The sequence below is a fragment of the Lynx rufus genome, unplaced genomic scaffold, assembly GCF_022079265.1.
Source record: "Lynx rufus isolate CCGP_SWC_20201006 ecotype Redwood Valley unplaced genomic scaffold, mLynRuf1.p SCAF_12, whole genome shotgun sequence".
Taxonomy (NCBI): Eukaryota; Metazoa; Chordata; class Mammalia; order Carnivora; family Felidae; genus Lynx; species Lynx rufus.
The window spans coordinates 68,617,078-68,635,086 of record NW_025814826.1 but is presented as its reverse complement, the minus strand read 5'-3'; the positions used below and the strand labels follow the sequence as shown (position 1 = coordinate 68,635,086).

The 18,009-nt window shown below is 60.8% G+C and overlaps 4 protein-coding genes across 6 annotated transcripts in view; 2 read left to right on the top strand and 2 right to left on the bottom strand.

Moving 5' to 3' along the window:
* The window catches only part of PPP1R16A (protein phosphatase 1 regulatory subunit 16A), a 40,495-nt gene extending 36,308 nt beyond the window's left edge, over positions 1–4,187 (bottom strand). The window contains exon 1 of one of the 2 annotated variants that reach the window (XM_047074351.1): positions 4,072–4,187. The gene's annotated coding sequence lies outside the window, so the exon portion shown is untranslated. Of the gene's footprint in view, positions 1–826; positions 917–4,071 lie in introns of those variants that run through there. The other variant, XM_047074352.1, reaches the window with a different exon arrangement.
* Positions 4,188–6,456: 2,269 nt separating this feature from the next.
* On the top strand, positions 6,457–8,214 carry FOXH1 (forkhead box H1). Its single transcript, XM_047073893.1, has 3 exons — positions 6,457–6,825; positions 7,179–7,283; positions 7,372–8,214. The coding sequence occupies exons 1-3, from the start codon at positions 6,457–6,459 to the stop codon at positions 8,212–8,214; spliced, it is 1,317 nt and encodes a 438-aa protein (XP_046929849.1).
* A 133-nt stretch (positions 8,215–8,347) lies between these two features.
* On the bottom strand, positions 8,348–15,938 carry KIFC2 (kinesin family member C2). 2 transcript variants are annotated; one of them, XM_047074349.1, is made up of 19 exons: positions 15,539–15,938; positions 15,215–15,296; positions 14,883–15,040; positions 14,626–14,764; positions 14,340–14,464; positions 14,191–14,256; positions 13,973–14,101; positions 13,526–13,603; positions 13,296–13,410; positions 13,109–13,218; positions 12,575–12,683; positions 12,308–12,465; positions 12,055–12,128; positions 10,469–10,538; positions 10,230–10,351; positions 10,018–10,141; positions 9,752–9,881; positions 9,405–9,661; positions 8,348–9,319 (listed from the first exon to the last, which is right to left on the bottom strand). In XM_047074349.1, the coding sequence occupies exons 1-19, from the start codon at positions 15,635–15,637 to the stop codon at positions 9,065–9,067; spliced, it is 2,400 nt and encodes a 799-aa protein (XP_046930305.1). In that variant the 5' UTR covers positions 15,638–15,938; the 3' UTR covers positions 8,348–9,064. The 2 variants fall into 2 exon arrangements, with proteins under 2 accessions (XP_046930305.1, XP_046930306.1); XM_047074350.1 differs by lacking the exon at positions 12,055–12,128 and having other exon boundaries at positions 10,434–10,538; positions 15,539–15,934.
* A 260-nt stretch (positions 15,939–16,198) lies between these two features.
* Positions 16,199–17,987, top strand: TMEM276 (transmembrane protein 276). Its single transcript, XM_053722176.1, is given in 3 exon segments — positions 16,199–16,977; positions 17,185–17,514; positions 17,516–17,987. Coding segments are annotated over 3 exon segments (579 nt in total). The 5' UTR covers positions 16,199–16,884; the 3' UTR covers positions 17,672–17,987.
* Positions 17,988–18,009: the final 22 nt, after the last annotated feature.

Here is an 18,009-nt window from a genome sequence, read left to right as displayed (position 1 = left end):
GAATGGTAATAGTCCTTTCTTCACAATGTCCTGAGAAGGATTCAGTGAGTTGACGCAGCATTTTCGGTGTCTAGCACAGGGCTGGCATACTACTTCCTGCCATCTGGTTTTATACGGCCCATGAGCTAAGACTTACTTTTACATTTTTTAATAACTGGGAAAAAAGTATTTTTTGACACATGAAAATGATAAGAAACTCAAATTTCAACATCGACGAATAAGGTTTTGTTGAAAGAGAACACTCGCACTTGTACTGTCTGTGGCTCCCTTCCCACAAAGTCGCAGACTTAGAAGCTGCATCGGAGACCACATGCCTGCAAAGCCTAAAGTATTTACTATCCAGCTTTTCACAGAAAAAAACCACCACCACCCTGCCAACCTCTGGTCTAGCATGTGTCCATCTTCAGCGTCAGTCCCACTTTGCATTAGCTGTTCCTTGTATCTGGAAGGGTCTTCCACCAGATCTTAGGGTAGCTCACTCCCTTTCTGTAACTCAGACTGCAACTGAAACGTTACCTCCTTAGAGGTCTTCTGTGGTTACCTTGTCACTCTCCTATCTTTTCCCTCTGTTCTAACGTTTGACATGTCCTTCCCCCCCAAGTTCTTGGAACTGAACCTCATGCCTGACTCTCAGGAAGTGCTCAGTAACTGGGTTCCTGGCACTTCCTGACCGAAGGTAACCCAGGAGACTCTGAGCTTGTGGGGGAGCTGGTGTGATGGAAGAGACCATCACTCAGCGGCGCATATGGGTGTGTCAGGAGGTTCATCAGCCATGGCAAGGCTCTGCCCCCGGCCCTGATGCACAAGGAGGGACACCGAAACCTACCCGTACAATGGGAGGGCTCTGCAGGAGACTGAGCCTTCATCTGAGGCCTGGAGGCTCCCAGGGAGTCCCTTGCATCCACACCATCCTCCCTTCCTTCAAAACAGGAAGAGGTTCTGGGTAAGGGGGTGGGGGAGGTGAAGCTTACACAGCATATCACGCAAAGTCAACAAAACCATAATGGTCATATCAAAGAAAGGCCCAGGCCTCAGGGAATCCTGGGACGGCAAGTTGGGGCTGAGCGTGGAGAAGACACAGGCCTCTTCAAGCCACTCTGCACTCAGTGCAACCACCTCCACTCTGCAGCCCAGCCCCCTTCTATCTGCAGGGACCGTGAAGTCATCAGTTACTCCTCTGCCCAAGTCCAAATGCTTCTGGACCTCCATGGACCTCCCTATTCAAGCCAACTCCCATCCCTCCACCTCCCCCACACTCTCCTCTCCTTCACACTGAAACTTCCTTGAAGACTTGTCTGCAGGCCTTATCTCCATGACCCCACCTCCCACGTGCTCTCCGCCAGCACCAATGTGCTTTGTCTGTCACAGCTGCCAAGGAAGGACACAGCCCAGAATCCAGCATCCCCCATCGGACCTTTTTATACCTGCCCTAACAGGGTGCCTGCTCCATGGGACCCTCTCCCCTGGGCATCTGGAGAGCCGGACATTCCTGTATCTCTCTGTCCTTCTTTCTCAGCTGCTCTGTTGATGAGAACTTGCCCAAGGTCACAGAGCTTAGAAGGGGTGGGGGAAGGTTTGTTCTCTCCCTTCCACCACCACACAAGAGTTAAGTATGGTGGCGGCATAACACACACATGGAAAAGTGCTCAGGGGTCAACCGAAGGGGCACAGGATGGGAACTACTCTGCACAGACAGGTGAGTGTTATTCAGAAGTCCACGAGGAAGTTTCAAGAAGCAAAGTACAAGAATCAGATTTGCATTTCAGATCAATCACTCTAAGATGAGAAGAAGGGGGGCAAGGGGCTACAACAGAGCCAAGACCAGTGAGGGGCAACTGCTATAATCCCAGAGACAGGCTATGTGGTGGAAGGGATGGACAGGAAGAGCCAGAATCAAGAATATCTGGGAAGAAGTTCTGAGAGAGCCTGGAGGTGAGGGAAGAGCCTCCGAGATGTCTTACTTTGGCTAACGAGTGAACCGTGGCACAGGCACCAGGGTGGGGTGCTGCAGACAGCAAGGTGGAGTCACTCGGGTCCAGCGGGGGCCTGTGTCAAGCAGCGACACAGGCAGTGAAGGACACCGCCGCTACGAGATCTCGGCCAGACCGGCATCAGCGGACACCCCGGAACTGACGACAAGCAGAAGCAGAGGAGGTCCGCTGGGGCCCCGGGACCAACTGAACCCCCTTCAAAGGGGCAGACTTTTGCAGCAAACCGTCAGACTCTTCAGACACGACCCCTCTATGTGTGACCACCTCAAAAGGGCAGCTGCGGCCGAGGCCTCTGCCCGACCGGTCTCCGAACAGCCCCGAGACCCTTCAGGGCTTGAACGTGATGAGCAGTGAGTGCCGAGAGCCGGCTCGGACGGGACCGAGGCTTCCTCTCCACTGTGCGCCCGCAGACTGACTTGGCGTTTGTCCCCCTTCCGTTGCCTGGTCTGTCGTGTGGCCTGTCTCGTGTTCTGCTCCAGGTGCCGTGGAAGAAGCCAAGTTAATCACGTGGCGAAACGTCCCTGCGTTTGGAACCCAGAACCTGCTCTATGATGGCGTCAGCCTTGTTGGGTGACTGAATAAAGCCGTCACTGTGGAAAGACACAACCCGTGTGTGCGCCTTCACAGCGTGCTCATGACAGGGCTCTCAGGGAGAGTGGGGACACATCAATGTTACCACTGCCGCCAAAATCCACCCAGCCAAATGCACCCTTGTATTTGGTGTGCTATAGGCTGAAGTTCCCAAACACACACAGTGGAGACAGGCTGTCGGAAGAGACCAAGGACTCAAATCCCTAGAACACAGCTTCCAGTGTAGAGCCTAGAGGCACAGCGGCCCTCTTCCTAGGTGCCTGGCAGGGAGAGCAAAGTCCAGGCACACCCCGAGCAGGTGAGGGATGAGGCCATGACCGACCAGCGGAGCCAGGGGAGGAGGCTCCAGCCAACAGGGAGGAAATCCAGCCCCTGCACAGGAAGGGAAGGGAGGAAGCACTTTCTAAAGCTTCCCCATCCCAGCTGTGAGCAAGAGCTTGGGGAGCAGAGAAAGGGGGACACAGCCTCACAATGAGGAGCCCAGAGGTGGCCTTTGTGCAAGCTCCTTCAGGCAGCCACCAGCCCCTTCCGTAACTCGGCCCGAGAGCTCCAGGCAGGGGCTCCCCTCGGTGCCCCTGAAGCGCACTAGGCAGCACAGCCAGGAGCACACAAGCCTCTTCAGCATTTCTGGGATTCAGAGAAACACACCAATCCTGCCCAGGGAGGACACCCACGAGGGCTCACTGCTCGGCCAAGACAGGGGCTGACAAGGGCAGCACGGTGCTCCCACAGCCACCTCCCCCCTCAAGCTAAAGCTCCCGTAAAAGTAAGGCAGGAGCTTTGAGGAGGGCCAGCCCTTCTCAGGCTTCCCTGAGCCTGGCATGGCTCCAGGCACGCCTCCCCTCTCTGCACCCATGGAAATTAATCCCACGGTTGCCTCAGCCTCTGCTCCAGGACCCAGAGGAGCCCAAACCAGTCACGGATACTCCGCCACGGGCCTGGAGCACACGGCCCGGCACTCTCCGCACGCCAGAGCTTCTCACTCTGACCCCAGTCTGTGAGGAGGAGCCCAGGATCCCCACGAGTGAGGTCACCCGAAGCCCTGAGAGGCTCCAGTTTCTCCTCTGGCCGAACTCCAAAGCCCACACAAAGCCCGGGCGTGTCACTCCCGCCGGCCTTCATTTCCTGGCTGCAAATGGAGATAAGTCTGGCGCTGCCCACCTGGCCAACAGGTTGCAAAAATGAAAACAACTCCACAGACAAAACGTGAAATGCCCTACCGGCGGCCTTCACAGGCGGCCACTTCCAGAAGCCGGTCCTGACCCCTTGGCGCCCTCGGCACCCGACTGGAGCCTGGACAGACTTGTGCCCTGGGCCTGGCCTCTCCGTGTGCCGGCCAGACACCGCGCCCTGCCTTCGGTACCTCTCACCTTGCTCTACCGCGCTCGTCTCCCCTCTGCCCGCTCAGCTCTGCCCCCCTCCCCCCGCCCCTCTCTCCCCCGGGCCGGGTCCCCTCTACCGCCGCAGGCCCCGGAAGTGCGCGCCTCACCTTCCGCCTCGCGCAGCCCGCCGCAGCGTAGACGATCAGATCCCGGCGACCGGTCAGTCGGCCCCGCGTTCCTCTGGGCGCCGCGGGGGCGGGCCCCGCGCCCGGCTCTCGCCATGGCAACGCTACACTTCCGGGCCGCACCGCCCAGAGCCGGAAGCCGCGGCGCCCCCTGGGAGCCAGGGGGCGTGGCCGAGCTGCCAGGGGGCGGGGATTGCCCTTGGAGGTTGGCGGTCCGCGGTGTTGTGTGAACCTCTAGCGGGGGCATCCTCGGCGCGGATAGGGTGGAAAGGGCAAGCAGTCAAAAGGCTCTCGGGAGGCGGTCATCTATTTATGCTGAGCTTTTAAGGAAAAGTCGGGGTTCACCCGACAAAGCAGAGTCATCACGAACAGAGGGGGAAGCATGCCTATAGGTGGAAGGACCCGGTGCATTGGAGCAACGGGAAGGTGGTGGTTTGGGAGAGCGGAGGAGAATAGTCAGATATGAGTAGTCCGGACACAAGGAGCTTTGAACGTCAAACCAAGCAAAGGAGGACCCGTAAGGGAGGGAGGGGTGACTTAAGACTTGTAGGAGAGAAAGACGTCTTTGCTGATGGAGTGAGGCTAGGAGGCCATAGATAGCAACAGCATGGTTAGACACAAGGACCCCCTCAACTAGAGCTCTGGGAACTTAAAAGAGGTGACATCGGAGTTCAAGGGAATCCATGTGACATCTGAAGGGAGAGTCTGAGAATGAGGGGAGTGTGTGGAACTTCACATTACATCATCCTTTTCAGCCCCAAACTTCCTCCTCCAGTGCACCTCTACCACTCATGCCTTCCCTCAGCACCTTCCATCAGTTGGGTACCTACTGCAGATTTTCAACCATTTAAGAGTATAATGTGGGCGGGGGGGGGGGGGACTGCCCAAGAAAAGCTGAATTCTTGAAGTAGTGATATACTTCATATCATAGTGATAACAGCATCAGCCACCACTGCTAGTGTCCTGGGCCTGATACCCCCTTGGGCAAACTTGCTGGTAAGGAGCAGGGCTGGACCTTGGGGCATGGTACAGAGCATAGGTCTTGACGGACTCAAAGGCCTTAACAGATCAGATAGCCAGAGAGAAGGTGAAGGGACAGAATAGGGTGTGGGAGGAGCACCTGTCTGGCTCAGTCAGTAGAGCATGTGACTCTTGATCTCAGGGTCATGAGTTCAAGCCCCATGTTGGGCGTGGAGCCAACTTAAAGAGTAAGAAGAGAAGAATAGGGTCTGGGAGTTAAGAGGACCAGTCAGTATCAGGGCACCTGCCAGAGGCATTTTTCTGGAACCGCACTTCTAGGGAAGGTCCTGTGCCTGCTAAAACCCTCAGAGGCTCTAGCCAGGCCCAAGCAGCGAGTGCTGACCCCTCAGACCTCCCCAGCCTGAGCCTCCACTCTCCTACCTAGAGTGTCCCATCTCCACTCAGGCCAGCCTCCACCTGCCCGGGGAACATCTTCTATCTAGACTAAGCTTCATGTCCCTGTGGCTATCTGAGAATCCCTTCCTGTGTACTCAGGCAAGGCACCTGCACTCACTCCTGTCCAGAATGAAGCCAGATGGTCCTTGCACACTCCCCTGGGCAGGAACTATGACCCATGAAGCTCTATCCTCAAGGTCTGGCACCAAGAGGTGTCCAGTAAACCCCTAAACCCCTCCAGCTAGACTTCTTCCCCCCCCCCCCCCCCCGCCCATGCGCACACACACACCCAGGAGCACTGCCCAAGTGCCCCCAGAAGAACAAGAGGCATCGTCCTGGTAGCAACCTTAAGAGGATTGGACCCAGAGGACCAAAAGAGGAGGAGAGAGGCAAGCCTGCCTCCAAGAAGTCCTCTGGAGCCAGGCAGGTCCAGCTCACCCAGGGCCAGAGGGGTGCACATTTAATAATGAGAGCTGTTCGGCTCCCACTGTTAACAGGCACCATGGAGGTGAGGAAAGCAGCCTCCAAGACCTTGGGAATCTGCCGGGGCCCTGCAGCAACCCCTGGGAAAATTTCTTGAATCCACTACCTCCCTATTTTGTTCTGAGGTTTCCTCCAGGAAGCCCTCCCAGACCACCATCTAGGCCCTGGAAGCTGCTCAGCCTTGAACTCCCAGCAGGCCCCACCTATTCTTGGCAAGTCAGTTTTGAGTAAATCAACTCCCTCATCTATTAAATGGGAGCCTGAAGGCCAACCCAGACAGACAGGATAAAGTAACTATGGGTCACTGGCCCCTTCCAAAGGCTTTTCCTCCCAGCTTGTAGGGGGTGCTTAAGGCAGCCCAGGGGTGAGGAATGAGGCCCTGGGTGGCTGCCTGCAGCCCCCACTGGAATCTTCCCTGCCCCTCCCTTCCAGATTAACTGAAACCTGCTAATTGTGGCAGCCTTCTGCATGCTCCCTTCCCCCACCGACGATTCGTCCCTCCTTTTGCCTCCCCTCCCCTCCCCCTTCCATCCGAATGATAAAGGGTCTGGCCCGCCAGACCCGCGGGCCTCAGGCCCTCAGCCCTGCCTCACGCTACATAACCCCATTGCCTTGTGCCGTCCACGGGGCCGGGCCCCTGCCCACGTTGGTTGCCTCCCCTGCATGGGGCCCTGCAGCAACCCACGCCTGGGGCTTCCTGGGTCGGAGTCGTCATCGCAGCCCCCGAAGAGGAGGAAGAAGAGATACCTGCGTCATGACAAGCCCCCCTACACCTACTTGGCCATGATTGCCTTGGTGATCCAGGCCGCACCCTCCCGCAGGCTGAAGCTGGCCCAGGTGAGAGGGACCCCCATTCTCCCTCACACTCGGTGATTGGACCTTTCTCCAGACCCGTCCCCCACCTATTCCTAAGCTCAGGCTCCGGCCTCCGACCCCACCTTACCCTACCCAGCTAAGTCAGTGGGGCCAGTCCCGGCCTGGGCACCAGGGGGGAAGGAGTTGAGGTGCTCGGGCAGGACCCTTCCCTCGATCCTTTTCTCCCTCCGGCGCAGAGGTGTTCTGTTAATGGGGGGGGGGGGGGGGCGGCGCGACGCTCCTAAGTCAGGCTGTGGGGGAGGGGCGGTGCTGCCCCACTTTGCGTCCCGGTTCAGGGCGCCGGCCCAGCCACCCACCCCCGGTCCGTGTTTCAGATCATCCGTCAGGTCCAGGCTGCATTCCCCTTCTTCAGGGACGACTACGAGGGCTGGAAGGATTCCATCCGCCACAACCTCTCCTCCAACCGATGCTTCCGCAAGGTGGGGTAGGGCGAGGGTCGGAGCCCGGGCGGAAATCCTGAGTATCTGGGGTCGGACGGCCCCACCCAAGCCTCCCCACCCCCTCCAGGTGCCTAAAGATCCTGCGAAACCCCAGGCCAAGGGCAACTTCTGGGCGGTCGACGTGAGCCTGATCCCGGCCGAGGCGCTGCGGCTGCAGAACACGGCCCTGTGCCGTCGCTGGCAGAGCAGGGGCGTGCGGGGAGCCTTCGCCAAGGACCTGGGCCCCTACGTGCTGCACGGCTGGCCCTACCGGCCGCCCAGTCCTCAGGCGCAGCCCAGTCCTCAGCCACCACCCAGTCCTCAGCAGCCGCCCAGTGAGGGCTTCAGCATAAAGTCTCTGCTAAGGGACCCCAGGGAGGGGGTGCCACAGAGCAGCCCGGGTCACACAGGATCTGGGCACAGTGGGGAGAAGGTGGTGCCTGCTCCACCCCTGCGCTCTGAGAGGCCTCTGTGGCCCCTCTGCCCCCTTCCCGGGTCCAAAAAAACAGATAGGGAGACTAATTCGCAGGGGGGAACCAGCAGGCCTTCACCCCTCTCCCCTGAGCACAGAGCCTGGCCCCTCCACTTACTGCAGGGTTCCCCAGATGCTGGGGGACTGCCTGGTGGGAGTCACAGGGCCTCACTTTGGGGGCAGCTGCCCACCTCCTACTTGCCCATCTACACTCCCAATGTGGTAATGCCCTTGGCTCCGCTACCACCCACATCTTGTCCCCAGTGCCCACCTTCTACTAGCCCAGCCTTCTGGGGGGTGGCCCCTGAAACCCATGCCCCCCCAGGGCTGCTCTGGGATCTAGATGCCCTCTTCCAGGGGGTGCCACCCAACAAGAGCATCTACGATGTGTGGGTTAGCCACTCCCAGGATCCAGCTGCTTCCAGCCCAGGCTGGCTACTCTCCTGGTACAGCCTGTGAGGCCCCCCCGGGGCAGGGGCTGCTTCCCTCTCCTACCCCTTCCTGCCACCACTGGCTTGTTGGGGAACCAAGGCCAAGAGGACCCAGAGGTGTTCTGTGGCCACAGCAGCTTTGAAACACCAGGCACCAGCGATGCTGAGAATCCACGATATTTATTGGACTACCCCACAAAGGTGGTGGTCTGGCTAGGCACCACCCTGGCCCCCAGGGTCCGTCATGCCTCCCCTACCCCCAGAGGCAAGGCTGGAAAGAGTGGGGACTTTGCTTGCAGTAGCCCCTTCCTGATCCCACTTTCTCTGACCCTCTCTGTCCGTCCATCCTTCCTTCCATCCATCCATCACCATGTGTCACTTCCTCTCCCTGGCTCCACGCTGGGGGAGGGAGAACCTAATGGTGGCTCCAGCCTGTCCTGTCCTCCCTCATCTGCCTGGGAATGAGGTAGCACCTTTTTGGGGAAAAGAAATCAAGACCCTACTCGTTTTGGGTGGTGGTAGTGGGGAAGATAACAGTAAAGGAGTAGACAACATTTTAATGCCAAGTCTGATTTTTGGTGATGGGGTGGTGATCTGGAGGGTAAGCACTTGGTCGTCGGGGGTCTACCTCCCAGGGCTCTCTCATCCCCTGCTGTGCGCCGAGATAACAGCAAATGGTGATAAGGAGGAAACTGAGGGCCTGGGGGAGGGAGGGCCAATCACGCCCCTAGGCTTGATACTCCTCGGGGGGGGGGGGGGCAGGGGAGCCAACTCTGGGGGGGGGCAGCGGGCCCCCCCCAGAGATCGAGGAGGTTGTGAGGGCGTAAGAGATTTGCTGCCTCTGCCGGCAGAGGCGGACTGCAACTCCGGGGGCTAAACTACAAGGGCGCGTCCTTTTGGGTCCCGAGGCCCGAGCTGGAGCCGCTGCCCGGGCCGGGTCCCGGAGGGCTGCCGGGGGACGGCGTAGGAGTGCAGGGGGTCCCGGTAAGTGGCGTGTCGGTGCTGAGCGAAGAGGGCGTCCCGGAGCGCGGGGCCCTGCAGCGCCGGGCTGGCCCCAGCTCCACTCGGCCCACTCGCTCGGCGAACTTGAGCGAGCACACGGTCTCGCCGAGATCCTCGGGCCGCGTGGAAATCTGCGGGGAAGCGGCGCTGGTGGGCGGGCCCGGGGCGGGCGGCGCCGGGCTTGCAAACCACCCTCCCGCGCCTGCGGCCGCCCACCTGCAACAACAGCACCGCGGTGGCGCCAGGCCCGAGCGCCGGCTGCAGCAGGCGCGTGAGCTGCGAATCGCGGAAGGGCACGTGGGGCCGGCGGGCGCGCAGCGCGGCCATCACGCCTCCCAGGGCCAGCAGCGAGCGGTTGATAGTCCGGGCCTCCCGCAGACGCTGGGCGCCGTCTCGGTCTCCGCGCGACGGGCCGGCCGCCCCTGCCTTCCAGGCACGCTCCGATCCGGCCAGGTCCACCAGGTGCAGTGTGCCTGCAGGGGCGAGCGAGCCCGTCGTGGAGGGAGCCCTGGTTTCGGGTGCTGCGAGGCCCCCCCGCAGGGCTCAGGCGCGCGCTGCGGTACCTGCGGTGCCTGGACCGCGCGGTGGGGACGCCGTACGCAGTGTCAGTGTGACCAGGGCATGCGACCGTGAGCTGTGCGGGTTCTTGGTGGTGGCGGCGGTGGCCCGGTTGCTCCTCCCCAGGCTCAGCATCTGGAGGGCGGAGCGATAGGGCCTGCCTGCTGCCGGGTCTGCGTCCCCAGGTGGGAGCACAGGCGGGGCCCTGAAGGCCTGCGGGGAGGCGGTGGGTGGGGGTGGGGTGAGTGCAATGCCACCCGGGCAGCCTTACCTGGTGAAGCATCTCCAGGTCGGGCACGTCCCAGTAGGTGAGGCCAGCCACCTGAATGCCCCCCTGGCCTGCTGGGCCCTGCCTCACGGCCAGGCGCTCAGGAGGCCCTGGGGCTAGCAGGTCCCTGCAGAGAAAGAGAAGGGCTTGGTTTCTGAGGGTCCTAGGGTCACTGACAGGGCACAGGGTACGGAGGAGGCGCTGCAGGCCCTGACCTGACAGCCTCATTGTAGATCTCCACCATGCTGAGAGTCACACGGTGCTGCCCTTCAGTCCCCATCTCCTGGAACAGTGACTGCAGTGCCCTAGGAGCTATGCCAGGGTCCTCTGGTGGGCCCTGGGCACAGGGTGGGGTGCCACATCAGGCTCCCATCCGAGCCCCTGGCCCCAGGAGCCACCCAGGGTCCCCCCCTTCCCACCTCCATACTGTAGGTCTTCCCTGTCCCTGTCTGACCGTAGGTGAAAATGCAGACACTGTAGCCTTGGAGGCAGGACAGCACGGCTGGCTCCAGCTCCCTGAAGACCTAGGGGTAGGAGGGGTGGGAGGAATCCTAAGCCCCAGGACCTGAGACACAGTTGGAAGGAAGCTTGATTCCCCTGGGAGGTTGGCCCTAGGGGAGCATGGTGGAAGTGTGGATCTCCCAACAGGTAGAAGACGCTCCCCGGAGAAGGTGGCATTTAACAAGAATTTGCCAGGCAAAGAAGGGAAGGGATGTGACAAAAGAAGAAACAGGAGATGCAGGGCACTGGAATTCTGAGGTCCACTAGGGAGGCCCAGGGAGCAGCAGCCAAGAGCCCAAATGGTGGGCTTGGCTGCCAGGTTCAAACCCCAGGTGTGATTGGAAGCAAAGCACATATCGTCCTTTCAGGCCAAGATTTTCCTTCTGTAAGGTGATGACTATAGTGGCACCTGCTGTAGGGAGTAAAGGGGAGCATGTACCAAGAGGCCTAGCAGCATTTGGCTTACAAATGATCAGCCCAGAAAGGCTCCACAGGTGTGCAGGTTGGTGGCCAGCCAAGATCACTGGAACCCTGGCCTTGCAAGGGTGCAGAGAGGCGGCTGAGGGGGAGGCGGGGCTGGGACTTGTATCCTGTTGGCAACCGGACCCCAACGGCAGCCTTTTGAGCAGCAACATGGCCAGCTTTTGTGGCCCGGGGGGCTGGCAACTGAATAGCCTGTGAGTTCTGCCTCATGCGTTGGCTGCCAACAATGAGGGCAGAATCCAGAATTGCCAGTGAGGTCACCAAGATTCCATGAACGGAAGGAAGCACTGGGGGTAACCGTGATGGAGGGACTGTGGTGCCCTTGCAGAGATGGGAAACACAGGTGAGGGGGCCCAGTGAAAGATGCCTTTGTTTCCTTTATTCAGACCCATTGAACTGGAGAGCCCTGTCCAGAGGGCTTCCCAGAAAGCAGCGGACAAGGGGGGCCTGCACAGGGCTGCTAAAGCTTGGGATGCAGGCTGAGGCCAGGGGAAGTGTGTGAAATAGAGAAATAGGTGAAAAACAGCTGTGGTGCTCCAGGAAGTGGGGGAGGGAGCCCTGACCACCTGCCAAATACTCATCACACAGTGTCCCTGTGAGGCCAGGTTGGAATCTGTTAGCGCTGCCCCTTCCCTAATCCCCTCCCAGCTCTGAGCCTCCATTTCCTGAGCTTTGGAAGTTCTGATGGGGAAGCATGTAGACAGAGACAGGGAGTGTGCGAAGGCCAGGTGGCTGGCGGGCCTGGCAGGAAAGGGGAGGAGGGAAGGAAGCAGGGTCTGCACCAGGCAGTGGGAGAGCACTGGGGCTGGACACCACCTGCTCACCCTTACGCCCTCACTGCCTTCTTGGCCACAGGGCAAGGAGGTGAGCCTACCCTCAAAGCTGGCCCACTCCCCCAGGGCTGGAAGAGGGGGAAGGAGGTCACAGCAGTGTCCCCACCACAGCAACACCCTAGCTGTGCTCTGCAGCCAGCTCTGCATGAGCAGTAACCATCATCTCAGACAAGTTCATCTTCCTTAGTTTCTTGGTAAAAAAGTTACTTTTTAAAATGTTGACCTTCCTGTTAAATCAGAAAAGGCTCGTTTCCACTGGAACTGCAGAGCTTGGTGGGGGGACGCAGATGGAAATTTCTGGAAGGAAAGGAGGTACCCAGCTAGGTTGTCATTCCTGCCTCCCAGATCTTCCTGCTCCCTTCCCTTCGCTGAAGTCCAGCCACTGGGGAAGCCAGATGAAAGGGGAAACCCGAAGCCTCTTCGGACTCTGGGGCAGCATGAGGGAAGGTCAGCACAGGGCAAGGGCGGAGCATCACCTCCTCCTGGCTGGCCTCTGGAGAGAAGACCCAGTCCAGGCGGAAGCGACGCTGGCGCCCTCGATAGCAGGTGGTGACAGTGCCGCTGGGGCCAGGCTCCAAGCTCACCAGGCTGGAGGGTGTCCCTGGCCTCAGTCGACACAGCACACGGATATTTCCTGGGATGGAGATCAGATCAGTAGGCTGCCTCCCACGCCCCGAAGCGTGCAGAGGCTCCACTTCCTCCAGCTTGCCGCCCCACTCCTCCACTTCCCAAGCCTGCCATACCCTTGAGCTCCAGCAGCCGCCCCGGGCATCCAGTTGGGGGCCCCTGCTGCTCCTCAGGGAGCTGAGTCCCAGCCCCTCCAGCTGACAGAGCCCCCAGGGCCCAGGATACCTGGTGGAATAGGGATGCGAGGAAGTGGGGGCAGCAAAGGAACTGGGGGTGGGGCGGGTGCTGAGGGCAATATGGTACCACCAGCTGTGGTGACCTACAACTTTCAGTGGCTTTGAGCCCCTAGGGGCATCATACAGTGGGCCCAGGATGGAGACTCAGAATCTCAGGAGGGAAGACCTTTGTCTCCTCTGGGGTTGGCCATCTTATGAGGGGTTTACAGTCCCCCCAGTTTGCACAGACAGAAATGAGATCACACCCAGGGTGTGTGAGATCACAAGCTGTTCTGGTTCCAGAGCCTACAACCTCCATTAGAGCAGGCAGCTCCCGGGGGCTGGGAAGGAAGAAAGAACAAGGGCTCCCCATGGAAGAACAGTGACTGGGCTGCCCAGAGAGCATGTTCTGGAGAGAGGGCAGATGGTCCTGACCTGGCCCCGGGCCTCACTGAGCGAACACTGACAGCTCTGGGTAAATGTGCTGACCAGTCCTCGGAGGTCCCCACAGCCCTGTCGCAGACTGGCCATACGTGCCCGAAGTCCTGGCAGGGAGAGTTTGTTGTGAGGGAAAGCCCAGACCACATGGCCTTCCCATGAGCCCTCTGGACCCCGCCCTTACCTGCCAGCTGCCCAAGCATCTGCTGCAGCTCCCGTCTGCAGTTCTGCTCAGTCTCCTGCTGGAGCTGCCGAAGGGCCCCCCGAAGGCCCTGCAGCTGCACCTCCTGCACCCCCAGCTGTCCCACCCAATTCCACCCCTGTCACTGAGGAAATAGGCACTTACCAGGCCCTGCCTCAGATACCCCCCTCCCAGTGCACCAGGACTTCCCGGCCCCTGGGCTCAGCGCCCACCTGGACCTGAAGTGCTTCTGTGGTGTCCTGGGCTTCCTGAAGCCGACTCTGGAGCTCCACCAATGCCTCTGCCTCCTCCTGTGGGAAGGGTGGGAGCTGTGTCAGCTATGGAGCCAGGAGGGAACTCAGGGAGGGGCACTCCAGCAGCCCCATTTCATGGATGGGGAAGTCAAACAGACAGGCAGAGCTGCTCATGAATTCATGTCTCCCAACCCCAGACAGGACTCCTTTTCCCAAGTCCCTCTGCTCTTCTGGGGTCCATCACTTGGAAAGCCATGGGACAGGGTCGAGGTATTCTCCCATGGGCATTGGTCCCTTGTTGGGGCAACTTTGCCCCCTGCCTCCCTTCCAGCAGCGTTAGATCCTGAGGAAGCGTGGGCAGTGTTGCAGGAAGCCAAGTGTTCAGGAGCCCCAGACTGCAAAAATGGTAGCAGCTAAGGAGGATACCTGGGGGGCCCTGGTGGAGGGGCCAGGGCCCCAGTGCAGCAGAAGGTCCCGAGTGAGGCTCAGGCTCTGTTTCAGAGCCTCATTCTCCAGGGTTAGATGCTGAACCCTTTTCTCTGAGTCTGTCGCCCCCTGGCGGAGAAAGAGGCCCTCTAACTCACCTGAAAGCTGGGGCCCCCTCTCGTGTCCCCCTCCTGGAGCCCCACCCCCAGCAGCCTTACCACGCCCAGGCGCAAGCGGCCCAGCTCCTCTTCCTGCAGTTCGAGTTGCTGCTTCAGCTCCTCTAGCTGGGAAGGAGGGAGGGGCACAGGGTGGAGCATGTCCTTCCACTCCCTCCCACCCCAGTCCTGGGCCCTTCCGGGCCCCTCACCTGTCCAAGGATGAGCTGCTCCAGCCGCTGCCAAGCTCTCTGGTCCTCCTCCAACTGGGGAGGGTTCTGCCCTTGGGCCTCACCCCTTGGTGAAAGGGAAGGGCTTTCTTCTTGAGGTGGGGATCCTGGGGTGGGGTGGACCCAGTTAGGACTGATCAGGTCTCTAACCTGAAGGAGGGGACACCTCGGGAGCAAGGCTGGGCATGGGCCCCGAACAACGAGCCACTCAGTTTCTGCTGGACTTCACTCCCTCCACTCCCTTTTCAACTCACTACTCCTTACGCACCAGCAGGTGTGGGAGGCTGCACCTCCGAGGCTGGATGAATACCCTGGGGCAGGGCCTGCCTCCCCCTGGGGCTCCGAATCCATGCCAGGAGGGCCAAGAGCTGACCGGTCACCGTCAACAGTGGCGGGACATCGCTCGGCTGTAAAGGAGATAAGAATCGGAGCGAAGGAGACTGAGGTGATGACAGCCATGGGGAGACCCAGGACTAAGGATAGAGTATGAGTTTCCCGAGGAAGGACGCTCGGCAAACCGCTCACCTTGCTCAGGTCAGGGTTCCGGCAGCTCTCTTCCGCCCCCAGCTGGACGGAGAGGAACTCAGCAAGACGCACGAGAGCCTCTTCCAGGGAGACCTCGGTAGAGCGGCCCTCGGCTCCCTCTTCCGGCCCATCCTCAGACTCAGAGCAGCCTGTGAGGCCTGATAGCGGGAAAGGGAGGCTTGCGGTTCACGTGTTGGAGGGTAGGCCACCAGAAGGCACCAGCTGTGTTCCTCCCTCCCAAAGAGGTCACGGGCACCCCTCCCTCTCTCCGACGGCAGGGTTTTCTCACGGTCCCGGGGACGCAGCTCTCCCGATGCACCGACAGCACCTACCGACCAGGCCTGTCAGCTCTGTCCACAGTTCTGCCGTGGGCTGGTCGGGGCGGCGGCGACCCCCGGGCTTGCCACCGGCACTCTAGGGAGGGAGCAGCGAGACCCCGAAGGAGTGGGTAGGCAGCCTGTGGGGCTCTTTCCCCCCAGGAACCTGGCCAAGGGAGTTGCGGCTGAGGTCTCCGCTTCCAACACCAGAAGAGAGACGGGGTCCTCGGCACGGCCCTCCTCCCCAGCGTCGGCGCCCTGGGAACGTGCGCTGCGCGGGCCCGCAAAACCCGCTCTCGAGAAGGGGGTCGCGGGCTGTGCAGCGCCGGCTCCGCTCACCTGGGCGGGGTCCCCGGGGTCGCTGGCCACCGCAGCCCCGCCATCCCTACGGAAGAGGCTGTAGAAGATGTAGATGAGCAGCGAGTAGAAGGCGTACATGGGAGCGCGGGGCGGCAGAGGGCCCCGCTTCGCGCCGCCCCGCGTCCCGGCGCCCCGACTCCGCGCCCGCGCGGTGCAAAGCCGGTGCGCATGCTCGAGACGGCCGCCCCCACGGCCCCGCTCCCGCGGGTGGAGGACGCGCGCGCGAGGAAAGGGGATGCCAGAAACAGGGGCCCCCGGGGCTGCACCCGGACACCTGCCCCGCGCCTCCCACTCCCACTTCACGGAGACCCCGGGCTGAAAGCGCCCACGGCCTCCACACACCCCCTCCTCGGAATCCTTCCTAAGCCTCGGCGGAGGCCCCCACAGCTCTCGCCCCTTAGAGCCATCAGCCCCGGGGAATCCAAGAGCCCCTCCCCACGTAACCCCTTCCTCATAGCTCCGCCCCAGTCCCGCCCAGATCTCTTCACAGCCCCTCCCCACTCATCCCTCCCCTCCCAGCTCCGCCCATACCGCTCACAGCCAATCCCCTCCCCTCAAGGCTCCGCCCACGACCCTCCCCTTTCTCGGGCCCATCCCTTCACAGCTCCTCCCCTCACCACAGAGTCCCTCCAAACCACTTGGCTATCGCACCGGGGCCGTGGTACAGAGCGGCCTCCTCCTAGTCGCCTCTCCGCCCTGACAACCTCTTCTTGCTGTCCTAGAACGTCCTCTTCGTCCAGGCCCCGCCCCCCCCACCCGCCGCTCTAGCCTCCGCTCCTCTCGTTGGTTCGCGCCCGGACAGCGCCGGGAGGAAGCCGGAGACCCGGCGGCAGCCGGCGGGTGGCAGGGTGGCAGGGTGGCGGGCGACGCCAATCTACAGCTCGCCCCTGGGGTGGGGCCTCGCAGCTCAGCCACCGCTGACGGCCTGCGCCCTAGCTCCTTCCAGGCCAGGTTCTGAAAACGGCGCTTCCCAGAGCGCAGAGACCAGGCCGAGTGGGCCTGCGCGCAACTCTCCCCAAGGTCTGGCACCCCGACTTGGATTCCAGGGCCCCAGAACTCACGTCTAACCAGGTCAGGCCCTGCGCCGCTTTTTCCCTTCTTTTCCCAGCCAAATTAGGTTCTTCCTCCCCACAATTGTGTCCAGTGGCCCCAGGGCTCTGGAAAGTTTCGGGTGAGCCTTTCCCAATATTTAGAAATGGGGCTCTGGAAACTGGTAGTCCTGGAGAGTCTCGCTTAGGGCTCCTGGTCGCCGGCTTCTGCGTTTTCTTCCAATCCAAAGTTGAAGATCCCCTTCTTGTTTCACATTTACTACCACCCGAGGTGGCATGGCCCCCAAGCCGTGGAGTGAGTGGAGCACGACCCTGTCCCACCTAGCGCTGGGAGTGGTGTCTCTGCACGCAGCGGTGAGCACTGCCCAGGTGAGTACACTGGGGCCAGGCAGGGGTGTATCCCACTCCCAGATTGCAATGACCTGGATCAGGTCCAGTTACCCGGATCAGGGAAAGGGTGGTGGGAGGTTGACTGTGGGGGCCAGGGTTGCATGAGACTTCCACACTCTTCCCTCCTTAAAGGGAAGTCCTGGCTACCTGCCCCCCCCCCATCTCCTCCTATCCTTGTGCTGACAGGCAAGTCGAGGGGCCGCTGCTGGCTTCCTGCTCCAGGCCTTGGCCTCTGCCACCTTGCTGGCCCCAGGGCTGGGCACAGATGAAGACTGTCTTGCTGGAGCCTGGGTGGCCACTGTCATCGGCCTGCCCCTTCTGGCCTTCGATTTCCACTGGGTGAATGGGGACCGCTCCTCTGCCAACCTACTCCTGGGAGGAGGAATGGTGCTGGCAGTGGCTGGTGACCACCTTGGTGCTGAGGGCCGTTCTGTAGCTGGTCAGGCAGTGGTGCTGGTGGTTGCAGTGACGATCCTCATTGTGGCTGTTTTCACGACCAACACTTATGGAATGTGGGGGGGGCGCAATGTTGGGGGCTGCAGGCCTCCTGAGCCGGCTGGAGGAGGACAAAGTTCTGCTGCTTCCAAAGGAGGATGTCTGTCGCTGTGCCCTGGCTGCAGGCAGTTGGGCCTACCACCGAGCCCTGCACACACAGCGCCTGCAGTGGGAGTGATGTTTGCAGACAGCAAGGTGGGGCTTCAGCCCTGGCTACCACCTTCCCCTCCCACAGGCCTGCTCCTATGGGCCTCCTCCCCTAAGGACGGACTCTCTTGCCTCCCAAAGAGAGCTTGCTGCACGGTGATGGATGCCTTGGCCAGGAGACAGAGTCTGGGCACTGTCCCTCCTCTGGCTGAGTTTGGGGACTCACCTAGACAAGAATTAAGGAGATGGGGCCCCAGGCACGTTTTGGGGCCTGATGCCAGGCAGGCCATGGTTTTGGATTCAGAGAGAGGCTTGGTCTCCAATAAACCTTAGGGATTCAGCAGGAATATGGAATCTGCCCATTCTTGA

What these genes read in the sequence shown, in the direction of transcription:
- FOXH1 (XM_047073893.1), top strand. Translation starts at nt 6,457, where the DNA reads ATGCTCCCTTCCCCCACCGACGATTCGTCCCTCCTTTTGCCTCCCCTC. An exon ending in GCAGGCTGAAGCTGGCCCAG is followed by an intron (nt 6,826 to 7,178) that starts GTGAGAGGGACC and finishes TCCGTGTTTCAG; the next exon opens with ATCATCCGTCAGGTCCAGGC. An exon ending in CCAACCGATGCTTCCGCAAG is followed by an intron (nt 7,284 to 7,371) that starts GTGGGGTAGGGC and finishes CACCCCCTCCAG; the next exon opens with GTGCCTAAAGATCCTGCGAA.
- KIFC2 (XM_047074349.1), bottom strand. Translation starts at nt 15,637, where the DNA reads ATGTACGCCTTCTACTCGCTGCTCATCTACATCTTCTACAGCCTCTTC. An exon ending in CCTCCACCAGGGCCCCCCAG is followed by an intron (nt 13,604 to 13,972) that starts GTATCCTCCTTA and finishes CCCTTCCCACAG; the next exon opens with GAGGAGGCAGAGGCATTGGT. An exon ending in TCAGTGAGGCCCGGGGCCAG is followed by an intron (nt 12,684 to 13,108) that starts GTCAGGACCATC and finishes CTATTCCACCAG; the next exon opens with GTATCCTGGGCCCTGGGGGC.